The following is a 25,445-nucleotide window of genomic DNA, read 5'->3' on the forward strand; positions in this document are numbered from 1 at the left end:
GGAGCAAGGTTTGAGCTCAGCGTACCATCCCCAGACAGACGGACAGACAGAAAGAGTAAATGCGCTCCTAGAACAGTATTTACGGTGCTATGTGAATCACCAGCAATCCAACTGGGTGGAATTACTACCCTTTGCAGAATACAGATATAACAAGTGTCCACAGTTCCACCAAAACGTCACCTTTCAGAGTAGTGAATGGCTACGAGGGGAAACCTTTCCCATTATTACCAGGAGGGGAAACTACAGGATTGCCCTCATCGTTTGAACATTGGTGGGGAACTTTAGGAAAAGAATGGAAAGTAATACAGGAAAATTTAGAGGCAGCCAAAGACACTTATAAAAAACATTATGATAAGAATCATATTCCAGTGTGGGATTTCAAAGTAGGAGAGACAGTTTTCTTATCAACTAAGAACTTGCCAATGCCTCAGCTGTCTAAGAAATTAGCTTACAAGTTTCTGGGTCCGTTCAAAATAAAAAGAGTCATCAATAAAGTGACCGTGGAATTAGATCTACCAAACATGTTTAGTAAAATCCATCCTGTCTTTCATTGCAGCCTATTACACTGAGATCCCGGAGCTACGACTTGGCACCCTCGACCACCAGCTCCACAACCTATCCAAGTTGGGAATCAGAGTCATCATGAAGTACAGGAAATTCTAGATGCAAAATTTAAAAGAGGGGTGCTGTATTTTCTAATTAGATGGAAACACTTTCCACCCAGTCATGATGAGTGGGTGGAGGCTTCCAATGTAAAGGCTGCCAGACTAATAAAGAAATTCTACCAAATGAACCCAAATAAACCCCGGAAGAAATCTTAAGGGGGGGGGAGTATGTCAAGCATGCTATTTCTGTGTATTAAATCAATACTTTTATTGGATTCTAACTCCTTTCTCTTTAGCTCGGACAACTGTTCTTTCCCATAGCTGCATATCAAAGCCCAAACCCCCCTCTTACTTTTCTCACCTCCCTTTTCTCTTGGCCACCTCTGGGTAGAAAACGTAGGAATGCTTTAACTTTGATAATAAAGAGAAAGGAGGCGCCTCCCCCGAACAGTTCCCATTCATTGCTTATCAACAGAAGCAAGAATGTATGAGACCGAGGGAAGTTTCAACCCCAAGTAGTAATTTTGCATAGTTGTAACAATTCACACATGCTTGTTATGTCTTGAGGCTATCTTTTCTATACCCTTTGATGTAGTCCTTAAAACACTATGCTATGAACAACTCTGTATCACTCTCAAGGTACTGCACCTTGAGCAGCAAGTCTTTGTATCCAACAATTGCTTGGTTATTCGAAATACCTATGCTTGACATCAGATTCAGTGGGAGCTCACGGGAGCACAGCTCCTGAACCTTTCTGAGAGTTCTACCTCCTTGTCCATTGAATAGGTGCAGCTGCATAACAATCCCTGGATGAGCTCCACCACCAATTTTTCTACAAAATGACCCCTGGTGTTCCCTATATATAATCCCTCTTTTAGCCTGGATCAGAGTTGGGTTTGAGAAATGTTCCCTTTTTTTGTTGGGGAAAACAGAGCTAAACCCGATGGGGAGGATAGTTTATGACTCCTGCAGGACAGTGGGGTGTGGGCTGGGATTTTGTAGGAGTGTAAAGTACCCTAGTTCAGTCACTTTTTGTCTTTGCCACTCTCCTCCTAGGAGGTATTGGCTTCACTAGGCTGAGGCTCCCAATCCCTTGCCCACACTAATTACCTATTCAAGCAACAACACCAAGCAATATCATGGGTCTAGGAGAGCAAGAGTAGGTCCTGGGGCAGAAGCCATGTTAGGATTAATAGAGCAGGGGTGGCCAACGGTAGCTCTCCAAATGTTTTTTGCCTACAACTCCCATCAGCCCCAGCCATTGGCCATGCCATAGAGAATTTCAGTTAATGCCGGCTAGAAGACATAACTCTCATTTCAGTAATGTATACTCCCAATTGTAGTTGCCATTGAACAGAGACTGGGAAGAGAATCTTCCTATATGTAAATACTCTTGAAAGTATATTTTAAGAAGTAACCTGTGGGCATTTGTAGAAGGAGCATCCACTATGTTGGGGGTGGGGGTTGGGGAAGGGAGTATTGATTCCTTGTCCCACTAAAACTGCCTTGGAAATGAAAACAGGGAGAGAGTAGTGTATGTTTTATTTTTAAATATTCTGTATCCATTGTATTTGTATTCTTATTATATAATGATAAAGTGTTTTATTTTTTAAAAAGTTTTAAATCAAAAGCAATTTTAAAAATACATTGTTTCAATAGTGTTGTTACTGAGGTTCTAAAGTGCTTGGGAGAAAGATGGGTTTATAAGTCTTTTAAGTAAATATTTCCAATAGCAACACTTTTGTACCCCATTCCCAAACCATTAACATGGATGAGTCATATCTCATCACAGTGGCACCACATCAAGGCTAGCGCCAAGAAGTAAACCTAGTTTCAAAAAATCATTTTGAAAGGCCAGGAGAAAGTCAAAGCTAGCCATCAGATTATGTCATAGCTGTGTGAGTTCACAAACCAGTTTAGGACCGGTGAACTATGAACTCTGTAGCTAGCTTCTCTAGTTGGTAACAGAGATAGCTAGCAAAAGACTGAGAAGGAAAAAAACATGGCAACAGCTATCATTGGTTCAGGTTGTAATACTGCTGTTTCCCTCCCCCCTCCCCACAAACACACATTATACTACCAGTGTTCCCTCTAAGCTGATTTAGTGTGAGCTAGCTCACAGGTTTTCATCCTTTTATACTCACACACTTTGGTCTTAGCTCAGGAGGATGGCCTCAGAGCAAACTATGCAATAGCCAAATTGCTCACTCACGACTTTAACACTAGTAGCTCACGAAGTAGAATTTTTGCTCATAAGACTTAACAGCTCAGAGGGAGCATTGTATACTGCATAAAAGCTCTTTACAGTCCACCCAAATACAAACAAGGTAGCGTCTACTCCTGGGAGGCCTTGGATATGTTCTTCTGTGTCAGCTCTGTTATAAAATGAGGAAGCTTTCAATAGGGGAACACTCTTACCATCCCAAGAAATAGAGACAGTTCACCTACAAACAGCAGCCATATTTCCATTCATTAGAGCCTCATTGAAGTTTTTACAGTGCTTATACCAACCAGCTTGTAAGAGTTGAATGTGTGTTCAGATATTTCAAAATCTACAGAACTGAGGATAAATTAATTAGCACTAGCTAAACCTTTCCAGCAAGCACAGTAAAACTCTCCCGGGTCAAGCATCATGAGGCTTAAAATCAGCTCCCTGCCATTTGCCTTTATTACAGAATGGTTTATTGCTTTAAGCAGAGTGTTCAGGTGAAGCTGATACTGGGATACTTAGCTCTGCTTCTATTAAGTAGAATAGCAAGGGACACAGAATAGAATAAATGCTTCATTTCCCTGACCTAGCTGTGATTACCTTATGGTAGGTACAATGGGATATGCTTAGGGTTGCCAAGTCTTAGTTGGAAAATACCTGGAAGTTTTTTTGGGGGGAGGGGGGGAGCCTGGAGAAGGACCACTGCAGGGTATAACGCCATAACGTCCACCCTTCAAAGCAGCCATTTTCTTCAGGATAAATTATTTTAGTAAACTCAAGATCAATTATAATAGATTACAGGTGCCACCTGGAGGTTGGCAACCCTGGATATGCCAGAACTGTAAGGAACCCTCTATCAATTGAGCCAGTTTGGTGTAGTGGTTAGGTGCACAGATTCTAATCTGGGAGAATTGGGTTTGATGCCTCACTCCTCCATTTGCAATTGCTGGGTGACCCTGGGCAAGTTCTCTCAGAGCTCACTCAGCCCCACCTACCTCAGAGGTGCGGGGAGAAAAAGGGAAGGAGATTGTAAACCTCTCTGAGACTCTCTGAGTGAAGGGAGGGGTATTAATCTGTTATGTCTTGCATTCCAGTCGTGATGTTACAACACAGCGAACGCTACGGCGGCAACCAGTGAAAGCCCGCTGGTCCCTGGATGTAGCTCGCTAATACGCTCTGCCAATCAAGATCTCTGGCGGGAAGTTTAACTGGCCAGGATTGGACCTGGACAGATGGAGGGTTGTTCCGGGGTATGTATATAATTGGGACCCGGCCCGCGTTTCCCTGCCCTGTGATGTACTCGCCAATAAAGTATGTTGCCTTCAACACGTCTCGTCACTCAGCACATTACATAATCCAATCTCTTCTCTTCGGACTCAGCACTCTAAAGAAAGATGCCTATTAGGGAAAGCCAGAACTGTGTTTCCCATTTTGATGTAGGTTTTCTCAGACTTGAGTTCGTATTTGTCACGTGGGTATGAAAGACAGCATCCGTTGCCTGGAAGGAGAAAAAAGTATTTCACTGAACTTTACATTTCATTCAACTATACTGAGTTTGGCAAGCCTTTGAATCACAGAGGTTTTAGAAAGATATTCCAGGCGTATAGCTTTATTTTCTAAGGACTCCTATATAGGCTTCCCAACCCTCCCGCCCTGGCAGGGGACCCCTGGATTTGCAGCCTCTTCCCCCGCTCTCCAAAAATCTGGAAGCGGGGGGAGGGAGGGAACGGCGCCAAGGAGCGTGGTGAGCCGCGAATCTGGGTCCTTCTGAGCCCATCTCGGAGGAGCAGCTACGCTAAAGGGGAGAAAAGGTGGCAGTGCAGCGGCACCGCCCGCTCTGCCTCTGAGGCAAAATGAGAGAAGGTGAGAGAGGCTCCTCGTCGTCATTGTCGCTGCTACCGCCGGCTCGGGCCACGTCGGGCAGCTTCTGAGGCCGGGAGAGGCGTCCACCAAGGGGTCCCGCAGTCTCTCCATCTCCTCCGGGTGGGCCTGCGTGCGGCTCTCCAGCGGGTCCAATGGCCTCTGCTGCTGCTGGAGGAGCCGCCTGGGCTGGTCTTTGACGGCCCCCCCGGGGGGAGACCCCCAGCAGGAGGGGCTGCCACGGTGCCAGCCCTTGGGGGAACGGCAGCAGGCCATGGCTGGCGGGAGGGGGGCGCTGGCACCTAAGCCATGTGCCCTCGGCCAAAAAGCACCTGTCCAGCAACCGCCCGGCTCAGGGCAAAGAGGCGTCTGCTTGCCCGCCCCCACAGGAAGGGGAGTTGGGGGTGAAATCCGGCAGCCAATGAGAGGCGGAGGAGCATGTGGGAACTGCCTGGCCCGGACCTCCAGTCCCAGCTTGCAGCTCTCTTGCTGCACAAAAAGCGTCCAGCAGATAGCACCAGCTCGGGGCTCTGCGCGCTCCCTCCCGTGGAAAAAGCAGACCACGTGCATGCATGCAACAGGTGGTGAACCCTTTGTGCACTTGGCCCGCCACCGGTTGCCTGGTTTGCAAAGAGGAGAGAGACGCCTTTACCTGAGCAGTGAGCTGTGATGGCAGTGTTGGCATGAGCAAGTTTGCAACCCTTCAGTAGATGTTCTCTGCATATGCTTTGCTCTGCTGCTAATTTCTAGGTACGGAAAGGTCCCCTGTGCAAGCACCAGTCGTTTCCAACTCTGGGGTGACGTTGCTTTCACATAGGGTTGCCAATCGCCAGGTGAGGACAGGAGATCTCTCGGTTTGGAGGCCCTCCCCATGCTTCAGGGTCGTCAGAAAGCGGGGGGAGGGGAGAGAAATGTCTGCTGGGAACTCTGTTATTCCATATGGAGATTTATTCCCATAGAAAATCATGGAGAATTAATCTGTGGGTATCTGGGGCTCAGGGGGGGGGGCTGTTTTTTGAGGTAGAGGCACCAAACTTTCAATATAGCATCTAGTGCCTCTCCCCAAAATACCCCCTAAGTTTCAAAAAGATTGGACTAGGGGGTCCAATTCTATGAGTCCCAAAAGAAGGTGCCCCTATCCTTCATTATTTCCTTTGGAAGGAAGGCATTGAAAAAGTGTGCTGTCCCTTTAAATGTGATGGCCAGAACTCCCTTTGGAGTTCAATTATGCTTGTCACAGCCTTGATCTTGGCTCCACCCCTAATGTCTCCTGGCTCCACCCCCAAAGCCTCCTGGCTCCACCCCCAAAGTCCCTAGATATTTCTTGAATTGGACTTGGCAACCCTACTCCTATATGACAATTGTTATAGGACGACAGTGAAGAACAGAATTCAGAATTACAGACAATTTATACTAAATTATTGTATTACAACTGAAAGCTACTGAATTTATTTTCCAAAGCTTCAAATACTCAGTGCCAGTTAGGCTAATGTACAGTAGGCAGTAGCATAATTTTGTGGTAGCTGTACAATCTGGAATTCTAAGATTCTAAGAAGTCTACATTTTATAGTGCAATCTCAAACAAAATGACAGCCTTCTAAGTCCACTGAAAGGTGTAAGTGCTAGATCTTCCCATTCTTAGTTGTGGGAGTGGAACAAATGGAGACAACACTGAAAGAAAAAGGACAATCTCATAAAATGCTCCATGTACATTATGGGGGATGTGGCCAGAAATCTCAGTCCATTCATGGATTTACTGATTAAGTGCTGGCTGATCTTGAACGCTCGGACAATGTTTTGTGTCAGTTTGGCTGGTCCTTTAAAAAAATGGTATTACACTAATTTTGTTTTTAGCTTTTGGAGAGTCACCCATTATTAAGCCCCAAGTCCCACTATTTACAAAACTGAAATACTCATTTATAAATCTTTTTGGTCACTGTCTCAACAAAATTTGCCCAAGTTACCGTAAATTACATTGTACTCTACCTCCCAGAATTTTGATAAATTAGGATCCTGAAAAATTTATCCGTATTATATGATTTCAACAAATAAAAAAGCATCCTTTATCAGCATATAAATCACCATATTAAAAAACAACACAATTAAGCAATGTATGTACATTTATGGCTTTATACAAAGGCTTATTTTAGCTTTGAAAAAACATTAGGCACTTATTTTTTTACACATATCCCAAAGATAATTCCGCAGGGTACAGCAGTGAAATGCTACCATATTCTTACAGCTCATCCAAATGAAACGTGACCTATTTCCATGTCAGTGTAGCAACAGTGCTGGTTAGGCAGGAGGAGAGCGACCTCTTCCATACAAAAGTCCATATAAAAGTTAATGCAGTTACATTTCTTTGCTTGCAAGAACCACCGTACACTTTTTATAATAATTATAAAATACAAAAAAAAGAGAGAAAGATATAATCTTATTTAAAATTAGTTATAAATTAACAAGCCTGAAAATTTCATAACGGGAACTTAAAATTGTGGGGTTTAATTTTTTTTTTTTAAAGCAACACTTATCCAGTTGTTGAACAAGTCCAAACGTAAGACTGTTAGAAGAGCTGGTCCACTTTTATCTTTTCTCCTCTTCCCTTAAGGAACGTTCTGTTGCTCTGTCAGCATTCATCAGCACAACTTTTGCTTATCATTTTAAGGAACTTGTCAGTTTATCAAGACAGAGGTCTGAGTAACGCAACTAACAATACATGTTACAGAAGAAATAATATATTAAAATGTAAAGCATAGGAACTGTTCTATTGTATCACACACTTTTCACAAAGATTACAGACCAATGTAGAACAATCTACACATTTCGTAAAGCCACCATTTACAATAATTTTTACTCAAGTACTACAAAAATTAAGGTCTATGCAGAAAGCATGTTTCAATAGCAGTTACACAATTTTCAGTTAAGAATAATAACCTTCATTAATCTTTCACTTTCCCCACAATTACTGGACAGTATTATTAGAATATTATCTGATATATTAAGAGAGATTTTCTGCTATCATGATTAGGCTAACAATAGGGATGCAGCGTATGAAAAGATGGGCAGTACAGGGGGATGGGTTCTCGAGGAAGCTAGCATTCTAAGGAGCCATCGTAAGTACACAACACAATATTTACATTTTATATTATTCATCTACACTTTAACAACCTACTATCATAAACCTCTCCAAGAGACTGGAACAATTCATAATGAAGATTCTGAAGATGTTAGGATCAACTAAAGCCAATCATATAAATAATTATATATCTGCAGCTTGTCACTGTGATTTGTTACTGCAAAGTATGTTCACATCACCATAAAGCAGGTTCTACTGCTTTGAATGTCTTTAAACTAAGCAGGAGGTAATGGGGGGGGGGGGGAGAAAGATGTAATAGACCCCATCAAGCCAATTAAGAACAAGCAAAACTAACACAGGTTATTTATGGAAACATTAAACTGAGAAGTTTCAACACTTCGGGATATCAAATGTTATGAACCTTCCATGAAATAAATATTAATGTAACTCATGGGACATAAATCCATGCAACAATGAACACTTGGTGGTAGTCAGTATTCACAGTAACAGAAGTTTATTTATTTATTCAATTTATGAACTGTCTATTCCCCAAGGACGTGAGGCTCTGGGCAATTTACAACTGTTGGAACAAGAGAATGCTAAAAGATGTTACCTTCTTTTAGATGTATACATGCTTCAGGGTGCTAAATTTCTCCCCCCTCACTCCAGTTAAAATACTGTATATAAAATGTCAGGAATGTTGCTAGGCATCTTTAAATTAAAAATTTTAAGTAGCTTGTATAACAAAGTAGAGATGTAAGAAAAATAGCAATATGCATATTACAAAAAATTCAAGTTGATTAATAAAATTAAATGATCTGGAAGTTAGCCCCCACAATAAATCTACATAATCAGTACGAAATATGATAAAGACTTCAATCTGCTCTTGGATGTGGGAGTCTGAGTGGCCAATGACTTTGGTCAGATCACATACATTGATATGTTTTCATAAGAAATGTAGGGCAATATTAATACATTTAAGGCAGTTAAATGAGCTGTCCACAGATCCCCATGAGTTCAGCAGACAAAAACCAAAAGGAATTGGATCAGAGACAAGTTAAGGTTTAAAACTACCACAAGTATTAAATTTTAACTTTTTCTCAGAGTTTTTTTAAAAAAAGTTTTGCTTCAACAGCTTACACTGTTCACAGTCACCAAACATGATGAAAAGGTATTTTCTTCTCCTTTGACATTGTAGTGGGAGTTTGGCACATCCAAGTAAACACACTTCCAATGGCACATACCTTACCTACAGCAGCAAATGACCCGCAAGTATCTGGCATACATCCGGTGCAAGAAAAAAATCTATCTGCTGCCAAGTCTGACAAGAGGGAAAAAATTACAAAGACTATACAAAGGCTGAAGGATATCTTTGGACTCTCTTGCTCAGTCCCTGCAGTCAAAGGTCTCTGAAGCACTTTAAACTGTAGCCTAGGACAACAGAAGGAAAATACAAATATTCAGAATGGATATCCACATATCTAACAGCAAAATGCTAAGCAGAGTTACACCCTTCTAAGCTCATTGACTTCAGTGGACTTAAGAAGGGTGCAATTCTGCTTACAGCTACAATGGAAGTGAACAAAAAAAATGAAAGGTCCATTTTTTTACCCATTCAAGCTAATTACAAATATAAGCAAATAAACATTGAAGAGTATATTGTTTCTCAAAGTTTTACAGGATTGTTAAGGAGGCCCACAGCCCAAGGTGGCTAATTTATTACATACGATGCTGTTAGTCTTACCAGGATCCTAAATACCTAACTGTCTCTCAGATTTAAGTGAAGACCGCCCCCCCCAAAGATTTCCCGTTTTCTTTAGTCCACAAATGCGGATTTTATACAACAGTATAATAGAAAAGGGAAATGTTAATTACAACATCCTGGGACTAGTGACATCTACCACAAAAACACTGGAATCTTTAACAAATCACTGAAGCAGTTCACTTCATCGGATTTCTACAGTTGTCTGGGCAAATTCTAAGGTTTAAAAATATAAATTGATCCACACAATTATTTTTAATTTGTTGACTGTTTGATATCCTCTGAAGGACTGTCAGTTTTGGCCTGGCAACCAGACAGCTGCTGCCCCGGGCGCTTTCTTTATGTAGGCTTGATCCAAGATGCTCAACAGTGAACTTGAAGATGGTTTTACCACATAAAATTCTATACAACACACATAAAACTGGGGGGGGGGGGGTATTTTAAAAGATAAGAATGAAGGACAATAAAAGATGGCACCGTTAAAATCCAAGTATTTAATCCAGACCAGGGGAGGGAGACTCTGCCCTATAATAAGAGCTCTTTTTACATAGATGACTGCTGTGAAAACATCGTGATGCATGCGACGTCATCCCAGAGTTGGAAATAAGCGGTGCTTGCAAAGGGGACTACCTTTACCTTTTTTTTTTTTAAATCATAGAGGGACAGATGCTATTTGCTAATCAAGATGACTATATAAACTTTTTCTCCTGTTTTGCTTACTGCTGGTAAACCCATGTTGTGAAGTTCACTGTGAACCCCAGGTAGGGAAATAACATTCTGACACTACTGTCTGCATCTCCCCTCCCCAACTGCTTGCAGGGACACTGGGAAGGAGGGATTAGGATGCTGACTCCCAAGGAGTCTGTATTACAACTCCCATTCTGTACAGGGATGCAGCAACCAGTTTCTCCAGGGACATGACAACAAGCTTGCTTCATCCAGTCAGAGAGAGTGGGTGTCAGATTGAAATAAATAAATAAATAAATACATACATACATACATACATACATACATACACACACACACACACACACACACACACACACACACATATATTGGCCACTGTGTGACACAGAGTGTTGGACTGGATGGGTCATTGGCCCGATCCAACATGGCTCCTCTTATGTTCTTTTGAAATGCATGCCCCTGGGATGCAATGGAGAAATTTCCTTTCTTAAGGTGGGGGTGGAGGTCAGAGAGGTGCCACTGTGATTCCCCTCCCCCTAAGTGGGAAACTTCTTTAAAACAAAAAACAAAAAAAAAACTTGTTATGTTTATTTTTTGAATATCTGTTAAGCAAATACATTTAGAGCAACAAGTCTTTGGCTACATTTCAATGAAGTAGGGATTATATAGCAAGCCATATTTGAAAATTTAACAGAATGAAGATTTATATATAACAAACAGTAAAATGGGTTCAATCAACATGCAAAATGGATAGAACATTTCAAGGCTGAACAATATGCTGTTACTTTCCATATAGTATGTCTGTAACATAATTAGAACAATGCCAAGAAATTATAGGTGGTTGGAACGCCTAATTCGAATTTAAAAGAAGATGATGATGATATTGGATTTATATCCCGCCCTCCACTCCAAAGAGTCTCAGAGCGGCTCACAATCTCCTTTACCTTCCTCCCCCACAACAGACACCCTGTGAGGTGGGTGGGGCTGGAGAGGGCTCTCACAGCAGCTGCCCTTTCAAGGACCACCTCTGCCAGAGCTATGGCTGACCCAAGGCCATCCCAGCAGGTGCAAGTGGAGGAGAGGGGAATCAAACCCAGTTCTCCCAGATAAGAGTCTGCACACTTAACCACTACACCAAACTGGCTCTATTGATCATATAATCTAAAAATGGAAGCCATTGCTCCAGGAATGTGGATTGGTAGAAGGGTTGTCTATAAATGGTCTGAAGTTTTCTCCATAATAAAAACACAATAATTTCCTGTGCCATTGTGAAATCGGTGGTACATCTTTATTTTTTCACTTAGAGGCAAGTAAGATTTTGGCTGCTGCCAGTAAAATGAAAATTAAATATTTTCTTATAAATTGGACTTCCAAATCCTCACATAATTTCAGGAGAACTGTTTTTGGGTGCATGGGTGAACTAAGTACCCAGTAATATTTTTAATTTGTACCCCCAAAAGAAAGGCCTTTTTCCCAAGGATACTCCCACCAACAGCAAATATAAGATCCTATTGTACCAGTGTTTCCAACATAAAGGTTGGATATCGGAATTGATATTTAATTTTGGGGGGTCATATACCATCTTGTCATGTTTTTAAACAACAATATTTTGAAGTTAATTGTGTTTGATAAAATAGTCTTGAGTTCCAAATTTTCCTCCATAGCAAATTTGTAAGGTTAAGAATGCCCTTTTCCTGATATAATAGCAGGACTGAATCTACATGTTTTTTGAGGGGCGGGGGAAAATTAAAAAATGACGCCCCCTTCTGGGCCATTCTATCTTATGGTCCCATAGAATACAATGGACTCCATACCCAATTTGGCGCCCCCCCTCTGTCGGCGCCCAGGGCAATCACCTCCCTCTGCCCCCCCATAGATCCGGCCTTGAATAATGGTGTTGACTTTTCTTCAAGGATATTTAAGATAGCATAGATTTGGATATTAGCCCTTTGTGGTTCTTAAAGTCTGCATTTATTAGTTGCTCAAATTTAGTAAGCTCTCTTTCTTAGCCTATTTTAACCCTTGGGTTATCTGTCAAGTGTTGGGCTTGTAGATATTCAAACCAGGGGAGTTTGATTTCAAAGCCTTTTTCTAATTGTGACTTTTCAATTATTTGTCTGTGTTTGGATATGTCTATTAGTCTTGTTAGTCTTAAGTGTTCTCCAAGTGTTAAAATAGTTTCTTCCTGGTTCAAAACATGATTGCCCCAGAAAGGATGATATAGGTGAGAAACCTGGAGATTTCCTGTCCTATACTCACAGAATAATAAATATTCATTCTGTTCAATTTGGATTGGTCATTCTTTTTATGCATTCCAAATAACATCACATATATCTGTTCCTATGTATGATTGTTCTATTTGTGCCCAGTGCACATTTTCTGATGGATTTCAAAGGGTTATTAACTTTACAAATCGGGCAGCCTTATAACAGATTTTAAGGTCTGGTACACCAAGTCAGCCCATTTTGGAGGGGTGTTTCATAATATGCACCCATTTTACTCATTCCTTCCCCAACCACATTTTTTACTTTGTCTGTGTCAAGTCTGTTTGTGGTCTTGCTCTAGCTTAACATCTAACCCGTATTCTACTACACTGTTCTAGATTATTATCCCAAACAAGGGCAAACGTTTCCTATTTCAAATAAACTTCCCCAAATCTCCCCCTGTACTTATGTCTTGAAGCTGCTAACAGAACCACCTGCCAAGAGCCAACATTTTCATCTTTTAGTCCTTCTTTGAAACCAACTTATACAGCAAAGCTGCCATTCCAGTCCTCCCTGCCCTGCCAGCCTTAACAATATTCCTCTCTAATATAAGCAATATAAGTACATAAGAAATTGTACTTGCTTATGATCTTCACTGTGAAGTACCTTACTTCTCTCTCCCTTAGTTCACATTCCTGTTGAAGTTTGACATTTCCAACAGCTGGATCTGACAAGCACTTAGGTGTCTTAAGACCTCTCAAACAAAGAAGAGCTTAATATATGCAACACTGCCTTTTGCTACAATATTATAATAGAAGTAATTTCTGACAAATTTTGTCCCACACCACTCAATAGAAGCACCCTCTTAGTGTGAGGAATAAGTAGCAATTTATGCAGAAATAATAAAATGCAGGAAACTAACCTTCCAGTCTTATCCCGGCACCCAGCTGTGTGTTGTTGTCTTTACACCATGTGACAAACCTTGGTTAGGCAACACATTGTCAAAGTTAAAATCTAATGTTTCCCCATCCATGAGGTCATTACGAATTATTGACTCCATATCGCAGTCCAATCGTTCAATCAACATATCATCTAAGTCACTAGGGAGTTTTTCCTGATGGAAAGATACTATTCCCACTCTTCCATAGCCATTACAGCTGTTCACAGTGGTGTAAGGATTGATGCTATTCATCTGCATTGGGTGGCTCATAGGCACTTGCATTGAGGTTTTCACTGCGGATGAACGATGTACACCTGAAGCATGAGACACAGTGCTAACAGTGAGAGACAAGGTATGGCTGTTAACTACTGATGTTGGCTGGATATGTCCTTGATGTGGATGGGTACTGGGGGCAACAATTTTGTTATGATTCTGTTGACTGCTGTATGGCGTCATGGCTGAGTTAGTGGCCATTAAAACATTTGGTCCCAACACTCGGCCACTGGACTGGGAAACATGAGTGTCTACAGATGTCAAGATATCACTGTGTGGAGGTGAATCAGAAGTAAGCAACTCCTTCAGCAGTCCTACAGGGCAATTATACTGACTGATGTTTCCATAGCTCGATTTATTGTCTTGAATGGTTTGCATAGGTATTTGGGACAATGTGTTCAGGCTAGTCTGACCATAACTATATTTCCTGTAGTCCGCATTTGGTGAACCTATATTTGTGTTGGACGGAGTATATGAATAACCTGATGGTTGCTGCATCATGGTAGCGGGTGGGGATTGGGTTGATCCAGCCAAAGATGTATTTGGGGATAAAAGGTTGAGGTTATCCAGCAGGTTCTCCATGGTTTCCGAACTGCTCATCTCAGAAAGGCTAGGCAGAGTCGAAGCCATTTTGGTTGCTGATGGAGGGTAGACCATGGAGTGCACATCCTCTTCTCCAAGGTCATCTTGTTCTGGCATGATTGGAGAAAGTCTCCCACTAATTGTACTAGCATTGGAACTGGTTCTAGGTCTAAATGTACTCCAGTTATTATCAAAGTCATCATTACTATGAGAGCTGGGGCTTGCAGGCCATTTGGAGAATTGTGTGCCTGGACTGTCCCCATTTCCATCTTGACCTGTCTGAAGAGCGGCTTTTTTCTTTGCAGCTCTTCCTCTGCTTTTGGCGAACTTGGTGCTGTTGTCCATGGATGCAGCCCTTCTCCTGGGAGACTTGCCACTTTTGCCTCCTTCTGGGTTGAGCATCCACCATGAGCTTTTTCCTGTTCCTTCATTCTGCACTCTAATAAACTTGCTGTGCAATGAGAGGTTATGGCGGATTGAATTCTGAGGAGAAAAAACAGGGAGTGAGAAAAGTGTTGAGTCTATTTCTGTCCTCAACAGAAAGAGTAATCCCATAGAATTTCTATACAAATAACTGCCATTCCCATTGAAATATACAACTCCCCATTTTATCTAAATAGATTCTTACATTCCTATGGTAGTGAAGTTTCCAAATTTTAAGGCAATCTTAGATGTTTCTGCACCTAAGGACTTGAATGCCTAATTACAAGACATATTTAAAATTTCTATGAAACCCTTGAAGCAGAAGAAGGGGCATTATTTTTTACTTGTTCATATTATTCTTAAGGGAAACCCAGTTCCAAATCACTTCTATCTCTCCATTTCATGATTCCCAATGAAGCACAACAATATAAAAGTAACCAATGCTGAATGGTAAGAGCAAATAAACAGAAAAGATGGCACAATACAAATGACCACTGTTTTATCTGAGTTGACTTTTTAAAAACATCCATTGCAGTCAGTTTATTTTCTGGAAGCACTGTCAAACTGATTAAATAACATTAGTTCATTAATTTGCCTTCACTAATGATTGAAATTGTGTATTACAAAACGTACATAAAACTGACTGAAATACTGAATCGAGTGTAAGAAAGTTCAGTGCCACTACTATAACTCAGGGATAAAAGGGGAAAAAACTTTAATTCTCTTATGCTCCTTTACAGTAACACACAGGAGTCAAAGTTACTTACGTAATTTGCAATGCCACTGATTAAACTTTTTTCTTTGCCAATTAAAATCATGCCCATGAACTAAATTACAGAGGTAAAACTTTAGCAGGTCTACTCAGAGTCCTGTTCAGATTGATTCATGGGTTTTACAAACGCTCTTATAGGATTGCCAGGTCCCCCCCACAGCTACCACTGGGGGGGGCGGGGTAGGGTGGCCAAATCCAGGTTTGGAAACTCCTAGATATTTAGGGATGGAACCTGGGGAGGGGGACAGGAACCTCAATGAGATACAATACCATAGAGCCCACCTTCCAAAGCATCCTTAGTGACACTATGAGCTGCTAGAATTCAAACAGGACAGAATTCCTGTCTTTATAGAAAGCTCCAAAGTATATCTTCACATGACACAAGCTTTGTGACAACTAATTTCTGTCTGTCAGATGCTAAGTTTCAAATGTAGGCCCAATCAAAGACAATAATGTGAGGGAGGCTGTATGTTAGTCAATTCTTCAAATACATGGGTCTGTCTTTGTTTTTCCAGTTGCGAGAAAGCACTAAATTTACAGGGGCTGTTTAATGCTTTGCTTCTGGGGATCCATTGTTGCTATGAAAGACTGACTTGTGAACCCTCTTCCAACAGATTTTTCAGCAACTCACAGGAGTTCAGAAAAATTCTAAAGGTACATAATCCCAAATCATATCACATGAGTTGTGTCATATACACATTCCCCAAACGCTGCAGCTGAGCGTTTAGGAATACCAGCCTCCAAGTGGGACTTGGGGATCCCCCAGAATTACAATTAATCTCCAGGCTACAGAGATCAGTTCCCCAAGAGAAAAAAAAATCTTTGGAGAGTAGTCTCTATAACAGGGGTGGCCAATGGTAGCTCTCCAGATGTTTTTTGCCTACAACTCCCATCAGCCCCAGCCATTGGCCATGCTGGCTGGGGCTGATGGGAGTTGTAGGCAAAAACATCTGGAGAGTTACTATTGGTCACCCCTGCTCTATAACATTGTATCCAACTGAGGTCCCTGCCCTTCCCAGGCTCCCTCACCCCACCCCCCACCCCCAAAAAAATCTCCAGTGGCTGGAGGGGGGACCTGACAACCCTAATGCTGACTATGGGGGAGAAAGAGATGATATCTCAACGTAAGATGCAGTGCACACTGGAGAAGCAACTTGATTACAAGCCCTGGCTACAACTCTTATCTTTACACAGAGAAAGGTTGTGCCTACCCAGTAGATAGATAGCATAAGAAGCACACTAGTTATATAACAAAGCATAACTCACAAATAGTTGCACCACAGGAGATCATATTATTTTGCTCCCACACTTAAAATCATAGAATCCCAAAGGGTGATTAACACAAGGAATTCACTTCCACAGGAGGTGGTGGCAGCTGCAAGCATAGACAACTTCAAGAAGAGATTGGATAAATATATGGAACAAAGGTCCGTCAGCATATTGTTGGAACTCTCTGTCTGGGACAGTGATGCTCTATATTCTTGGGTCTTGTGGGGGCCACAGTGGGAGGGCTTCTAGTGTCCTCGCCCCACTGATGAACCTCCTGATAGCACCTGGGTTTTTTGGCCACTGTGTGACAAAGCGTGTTGGACTGGATGGGCCTTTGGCCTGATCCAACATGGCTTCTCTTATGTTCTCAGAATCATAGAGTTGGAAGGGACCTCCAGGGTCATCTAGTCCAACCCCCTGCACAATGCAGAAACTTCACAAATACCAATCAGCATTTCCCTGGGTATGTAAGAAAGGGCCAGAAGAACTAAGCATTGATGCAACCCTTCCCACCCTCTTCCTCATAATCTCAGAATCAGCATTGTTATTAGATGGCCATCTAGCCTCTACTTCCAAAACCTCCAAAGAAGGAGAGCCCACCACCTCCTGAGGAAGCCTGTCCCACTGAGGAACCACTCTGTCAAGAAGTTCTTCCTAATGTTTAGTAGAAAACTCATCTGATGTAATTTCAACCCATTGGTTCTGGTCCAACTTTCTGTGGTAACAGAAGACAACTCTGCACCATTCTCTATATGACAGCCCTTCAAGTACTCAAAGATGGTGTGATTATCTCTCACATCCTAGGGGTGTGCATTCGGTTCAGCTGAACCGAATACACCCCTTAAAAACAGCTGATTCAGCTGTATTAAAGCCATATAGAGCTGAATTAGATTCTCTGATCTGATTTGGGAGCTGTATACTGCAGCCACGAATTGTCACCGATATTCGGCGGCCATTCGGCCCCATTATATCCTATGGGCCATTGAAGTCAATGGCAAAATAGGGTAGAATGAAGTGCGGTTGGTGAATCCTTGGATGGGAGACTACCCAGGAATTCCGGGGGGGGGGGGGGGCGGGACTCCTACACAGAGGCAGGCAGCAGCAAACCACCTCTGATCTTCTTCAGCCTTGCCATCATTGCCTCTCCAGGCTAAACATACCCAGCTCCTTCAAGCTTTCCTCACAGGACTTTATCTCCAGACCCCTCACCATCTTTGTCGACCTTTTCTGGACACTTTCCAGCTTGTCCATTTCCTTCTTAAAATGTGGTGCCCAAAACTGAACACAATACTCCAGGTAAAGTCTAACTAGAGCAGAGCAAAGTGATACCATCTTGCCATTGTATTCCTGTTGTCACATCCTAAAATTGGATTTGCCCTTTTAGATACTGCATCATGCTGCTGACTTATGTTCAGTGTATGGTCCACTTATTTCGGTAGTAGTATGTGTAAAAAGGATCTAGGGGTCTAGATCCTTCTTACACATACTACTGGCAGAAACAAGACTCCCCCATCCTATAACTATGCATTGGATTTTTCCTACCTAAATGCAGAACTTTACATTTATCCCTCTTAAAATTCAGTTTACTGGTTTTAGCCCAGTTTTCCAGCCTGTCAAGATCATCTTGTATCCTGACTCTGCCTTCTACTGTATTTGCAACCCCTCCCAATTTAGTATCATCTGCAAATTTAATAAGCATTCCCTCTATTCCTCCATCCAAATAATTTATAAAGATGTTGAACAAAACAAGTTCCAGGACAGATCCTTGAGACACTCCACTTGTCACTCTTCTCCAAGAGGATGAGGAATCATTCAGAAGCACTCTTTGGGAGTGATTTGTCAACCAGTTACAGATTCAGCTAACAGTAATAGGATCCAAACCACACTTTACCAACTTATCAACAAGAATAGCATGTGGAACCTTATCAAAAGCTTTACTGAAATGAAAGTAAAGCATGTCTACAGCATTCCTCTGATCCAATAAGGGAGTAACTTTCTCAAAAAAGGAGATCAGGTTAGTCTGACATGACTTGTGCTTGAGAAACCCATGCTGGCTCTTAGTAATCACAGCCATCTTTTCTAAATGTTCAATGACTGACTTCTAGAACATCAAGGAAAAACTCAAGGTAGCATCAGCCACCAATGAAATACTGAGTGCTCAAGACAGGAAAACAGGCAGTGGTAATGGACAATATGGTAAAATAACGAATAACCTCACCTGGATAGCCCAGGCTAGCCTGATCTCCTCAGATCTTGGAAACTAGGCAGGGTCAGCCCTGGTTAGTATTTGGATAGGAGACCACCAAAGAAGCTCAGAATTGCTACACAAAGGCAGGCAATGACAAACCACCTCTGAACATCCTTTACCTTGAACACCTTACAGGATCACTATAAGTCAGTTGTGACTTGACAGCCAAAACAAACAAATACATAAGAAGTACAAGGGTAAAGTTACCACTCAACTGCCAGTAAAGCAGCCATGTAAGGCCACTGCCTAGAGTTCCACTCGGTATCATGCCTCTGGTCATAGACCACAACTGGAATACCCAACTCTAGAGCACTTTGTTGTTCTTGTTGTTCAGTTGCACAGCTGAGTCCGACTCTTTGTGACCCCATGGACAAAGTCACGCTAGGCCCTCCTGTCTTCTGCTATCCTATGATGAACTAGAGAGCAGCAAACATGCATGCAAAAATGTAAACACCACACACATCTAAAGAAGAGGACTTTAGGGGCAATAGGATGAAGGGTCAATCCAGGTAAGAATAAGGATTTATCAACAGAAAAGAAGACGATGACATTGGATGCTCTTGGACAGCTTCTGTGAGAGCTCTCTCAGTCCCACCCACCTCACAGGGGTGCCTGTCGTGGGGGAGGAAGATAATGGAGATTGTGAGCCGCTTTGAGACTCTGAGATTCGGAGTGGAGGGCAGAATATAAATCCAATGTCGTCGTCTTCTTTGTTGATAAGAACTTATTGACACCGATATGCTACTTGGCCACCATTATTGACTGTAATTTGCTGGATGCAATGCCTGTTTTATGGTATATTATGATTTTAATGATGTGTTTTATTGGCTTTTATTTTATTTATTGTGTATGATTTAATATTGTCTGGTAGCTGCTCCAAGCTGATTTCGGGAGGAGTGGGGTACAAATTAACGGAAATAAAAACAAATAAATATCTGATTGCCAGTGATAAAACCAACCCCCACCACCAACCTGCCCTTTGGGGTATGCAAGAAGACATGGAGAGTTTCTGGATGCTTACTACCTGTTCAGCAATTAGGAACTGAAACTTCACCAACAGGTTTCTCAAGGAACAAAAACATTGTCAGGGAAAGGAAAAGAAAAGGTCCCCTGTGCAAGCACCAGTCGTTTCCGACTCACAACATTTTCATGGCACACTTTTTATGGGGTGGTTTGCCATTGCCTTCCCCAGTCATCTACACTTCCCCCTTAGCAAGCTGGGTACTCATTTTACCGACCTCGGAAGGATGGAAGGTTGAGTCAACCTCAAGACGGCTACCTGAAAACCCAGCTTCCACCGGGGATCGAACTCAGATCGTGAGCAGAGCTTAGGACTGCAGGACTGCAGCTTTAACTCCCTGTGCCACAGGGTTGTTAAAACATTGTCAAGTAAACACCAAATACAATGGGGGGGGGAGGGAAAGGATGTATATAACACACAAACAAGGCTCTACCACAGGCAGCAAGGGCACACAAGCACAACACTCATAGATACAACTGGCCAAATGCACTTCTCCTTATAGGCACACAGGCTGAGGACAACACTGGCTCTTCCAAGATGCACACATTTGCACATACATGCACATGGCGATATATCATCACTTGTCTCCCCAAATAAGTGCTAGGAAAAACCCACCATCTGGAAGGTAAATGCACTCAGGAAGCAGGCAGAATTTGAGGAGGTGAATGAGCTGCTAGAGTCCATGACAGCAACACTCAAGGACCCCTCATCAGCATTTGGTCACAGACAACCTTTCTAGGCCTAAACTAGCAGACAGTACCTCCCATTCCAGGCAAGCAAGTAAGTATCCAGTGTCTCTAAAGGTACACTTTCTACTTCAAGCTGCAGAACAAAGTTTGAGCCCAGTAGCACCTTTAAGACCAACAAAGTTTAATTATGGGTATAAGCTTTTGTGTGCATGCACACTTCTTCAGATATAAAAGCTTATACCCAGAATTAAACTTTGTTGGTCTTAAAGGTGCCATTGAACTCAAACTTTGTTCTGATGCTTCAGACAACCATGGCTACCCACCAGAATCTACTTCAAGTCATGTGAGCCAAATAAAAACAGTAATAATAAGGAACAGCAACAGCTAGGCATGGGGCAAATGGAACCCATAACCAAGAGGGAGGCAGAATCCAGGCATTCCATTTTCTTTCCCACATACACACAAAAGAGAAGAATGTGGATAAGAAAGGGCTGCCAACATAGTGTGAGGCGGTTGCGAAAGGAGAAGTGTAAGCAGCAGTTCTGTGTGCATGCTGTCACTACTTTATCTGCACAAGCCTGTGAAAGAATTCTTCTGGCTGGATCTAAAGTCTGTTTCAGTCACAACACACTCCAGAGGAAAGTTCTTTGACTGGATAACCAGCTCATTCCACAGTGCTATTGGCTTAGGGACTCTTAACATCAGTTGGAAAAGCGGAGCTGCGGTATTGTTACAGTGACTAATATATTATTATACTGCCTGTCCTCCCAACTGCTGTATATATTCAAGAGTGTTGTTGTATGAATATAATCTATATTTAAGCCACAATAGTGAGTTTTTTTGTAATAATTATTACACGGTGTATTGTGTGTTTTGCCTAACTTCCACACTGTGTGGTTTCTGTTTTTTGTATAACCTCCAGGTGGTGGCTGGAGATCTCCCACTATTACAATTGTCCTCTAGGAGATGGAGATCAGTTCACCTGGAGAAAATGGCTGCTTTGGAAAGTGGACTCTATGACACTGGAGTCCCTTCTTTCCTCAAATCCTGCCCTCATCAGCCTCCACACCCCAAATTTCCAGGTATTTCCCAACCCAGAACTAGCAACTCTAGGATAAGGGGAGCTATTGCACTATGTTACTTTAAGCAGTTTTCTTTCCATTCCAGTTCCCATATCAGATATGGGATGAGAAGAAAAATGCTAAAGCAACAGAGGTAAGGCATTTTTCTTTTTTTTTTGCGAGGGTGTGAATGTGTGTTATCTTTCACGCACACACACACACAGCTTCACAAAGGAACACAGCAGACAATACTTAACAGCTGGATTCTAAGTATGGAGGAGCTTTTTTCATTCTCCCCTCTTTTTTGCATTTGTATGTGCATGTGTGTGTGTGCACCTGAAGTCATAGCAACATCTGGCGACTGACCCCTACTGAGGGCCTGAAGGAAATTCAGAGATGTGGCTGAATAAAGGCTGCTGTATTTTAAGGAGGTCTCCCATCCAACTACTTTGGCAAGTCGACCCTGCTCAGCTTCCGAGATCAGACAAGATCAGGCTTGCCTGGGCTATCCAGGTCAGGGGTTCCCTTCTTGAAGTATAAGTCTCAACAAGAACTTCACATGGACTTCGCATTTAGAAGTATCATTCACACATTTTTTTAAAAAAAATTAGCCCGAAGGAGAGTTTTGCACTATTTTAAAACGTCAGTATTTCACTATGAACATTAGCTGGTCAAAGCAAACCCCCCCCCCACCTCCGACAGATGCTATGAGTTCCTTTGGTTTGAATTTGCATCAATGTTGGTTTAGAACATTCCATATAGAAACACCGTGCAGCCTGGAATACTCAGAAAACACTCGGCTATGTGCTCAATACAGAGACCAATACTATCTGAAAAATTTCACAAGAAAGATTAGGTGAAATCTGTTGATTAAAAAACAAAACAAACTGGTAATATTTTAGAGTCATGTTTTGTAAAGATAATCTATCCTGCCACGCCACAGATTTAGTGTTTTGATGGAAACAAGTTCTTCTTCCTGCCCCTCTTGTCTCACTCTCTCTGACACACCCACAGTCTATGAAGAACTAACTTTCATTCCATTTACACATGGAAGTGTTTAGTATTATACAGGAGCTACGAACTGGCTTAATCATCAGAAAGCTACAATCTCTTATTCTTGTATTAAGGACATTCAAGGTCACTCGGAGTAGCTAAGCCATCTCCAAAGTTTGCCAAAAACAACAAAAGTTCCAAACAGGAAAAGGTTTGCAGCAGAGTGCCTGTTACATAAATTCCTGTTTTTCTACTCAGCCAGGAGAAGATTAAAGAGACTATGATTTACTACCTTGGAAAAAAGTGTGGAGAGAGGGGTAAATATTGCAAAAAAAAATATGTAGCGTTGTTAATGATGTTGTGTCTACAAAGCTCTGCCAAATGCAGACATGACCTGATAATAGGCATAGTTTCAAGCACTGGAACTTGGAAACTGGGTAAGCAAGTGTAGTTGCAGAATATAGTGAGAGGCCTTTCATTGAGAGGTACTGCATTCCCAGACAGGGCTTGCAATATGCTGAAAATGCCAAATTTTACATTTATTCTCAAAACAGATCTGCTTTAAAAGTTTCAGAATTAGAGTTTCTGGGTGGATTCTACTTGCCAATTCCTTTCAATACTTAATTGCAACTTGGGTCCATAACATATCTTTTGGTCCATAACATATGCTACCATATCTAATTTTGCCTTTTAACTTTGTAAGTATCAGCCTGGAATTTTTTTTTTTGCATGCCTAGACACATATTTCCGTTTTGCTCCAGGCTTTAAGTGCTACATCTACCACATCTTCCATGTCAATCATGTCATGCTACCTAACCACCCACGCACCTTCCTAAATAACCTTTAAAAATAAAGAATGAAAAAAAACGCAACTGTAAACTGATAACCATATATAATTTGTTTACTTAATTTTATTCACAGAACATGCATCAGTATATTAACATATATATATACAAATAATGTAAATTTCTATGTAGCCTTTTCATTATAGTTTTATGTTAGTCCTATGGGAGTTTTCCAGTAGTTAGAATATTCTAGTCAATTCTCTTTCAACATCTGAGAGAGAGGCTTGTTCTGTAAACATGCAGCTAAATGAAGCAGCTAAATGAGCAACACTCAGCATTCTCTGATAGGGTTGCCAATCTCCAGTTCGGAGCAGGGGATCCCCTGGTTTGGAAGCCTTCCCCTCACTTTAGGGTTATCAGAAACGGGGTTGGGGGATGGGGACAGAATTCCATTGGGCATCCATTATACCCTATGGTGACTGGTCCCCATACGGTATAATGGAGAATCGATCAGTGGGTATCTGGGGCTTGGGGGGATGGGTTTTTTTAGATAGAGGCACCAAATTTTCTGCATAGCATCTGGTGCCTCTCCTCAAATCCCCTCCCCAAATTTCAAAAAGACTGGACTAGACACTAAAAGGTTGGACTAGTCACTTGAGGGTTCAATTCTATGAACCCCAAAAGAAGGTGCCCCACCCTCCATGATTTCCAGTGAAGGCATTTTAAAAGACCATGGTCCCTTTACATGTGATGGCCAGAGCTCCCATCGGAGTTCAATTATACTTGTAGTAACCTTGCTCCTGGCTCCACCCCAAAAGCCCCCAGAGATTTCCTGAGACAGACCTGGAAACCCTGCATTCTCAACTTCTTCACTATCTCAGAAATAAAGGCATAAATCACAAAGAATATTCCAATATTTACCTTCAAACACAGCAGAGAGCATTTGGTTAAATCCAAAGAAAAGTGAACACCTTTCATTGGGATTATTACATTAATCTTGACAGTGAATAATGTGGCTCACGGGCAAAGGATATACTGATCAGCCTAACCATTCTATAACCATTTTCATTCTTAAGTACCACCCTCAATTGACATACTATGTTTGTGATTTGGCCCTAGGATTCGCTTTTGTAATCATGAAATGCAGCTCTAAAAGGGAATCAAGAGATCCAGCGGAGCATCCTTAAACCCTGAAAGCAGCATCACATGTGGGGATTATGTAGCATTCAACTATATTTATAAAGCAACAATGCAGAGGTAAAACAGGCATTCCCATGTAATCAGCCTACCAATTATAATTAACCATTATAATTTTTTATTTTAAATGTTATAGATGATTATAATTTATTTGTAATGGAGAGATAGAAATTAAATAAATACATTAACATCCTCACATGCTGGAATGGAATGTGCATGCTATGGCTCAGTTTGCATATAGTAAGAAGCCACAGTTTTAACTAAACACACTTAGTATCACTTCTTGAACACAGCCCAGACTACTAACTGCCAAAGCTGGAAGTTAGAGTCTGCCAAATCTAGATCTGAAACTACAGCTTGAAGTGAGTTTATCAGTTAGTCTTAAACAGGAGATGTATATGAATGTCCTGGCTCTTTCCATAGTGATGTCCTTATAACAAAAATGCCTGAGCAAATGTGATAAAACCAGTATCTGCCAAGGCTGTATTTTATTATTCTGAAAGCAGGATTCAGCTTGGAGACAAACTAACCATAGCTAAAATAAACTATAGTTTAATGTCATACCTGAATCATAGAATCACAGAATTGGAAGGCACCTCCAGGGTCATCTAGTCCAACCCCCTGTACAATGCAGGAAATTCACAAATACCCCCCCACACACACACACACACACACACACCCAGCGATCCCTGCTCCATGCCCAGAAGATGACAAAAACCTCCATGATCCCTGGCCAAACTGTACTGGGGAAAAACTGCTGACTGATACCAAAGTGGCAATCAGCATTTC

General features: G+C 41.8%; 1 protein-coding gene across 1 annotated transcript in view; it reads right to left on the minus strand.

Moving 5' to 3' along the window:
- Positions 1–8,868: 8,868 nt before the first annotated feature.
- Positions 8,869–25,445, minus strand: part of FOXO1 (forkhead box O1) — a 68,357-nt gene continuing 51,780 nt past the window's right edge. Inside the window, exons 2-3 of the mRNA XM_060233262.1 lie at positions 13,326–14,681; positions 8,869–9,181 (exon numbers count right to left, since the gene is read on the minus strand). Coding sequence (XP_060089245.1) covers positions 13,335–14,681 — 1,347 coding nt within the window. The 3' untranslated portion in view covers positions 8,869–9,181; positions 13,326–13,334. The remainder of the gene's footprint in view (positions 9,182–13,325; positions 14,682–25,445) is intronic.

This window comes from Heteronotia binoei, chromosome 1, assembly GCF_032191835.1.
Source record: "Heteronotia binoei isolate CCM8104 ecotype False Entrance Well chromosome 1, APGP_CSIRO_Hbin_v1, whole genome shotgun sequence".
In the NCBI taxonomy this organism is placed as follows: Eukaryota; Metazoa; Chordata; class Lepidosauria; order Squamata; family Gekkonidae; genus Heteronotia; species Heteronotia binoei.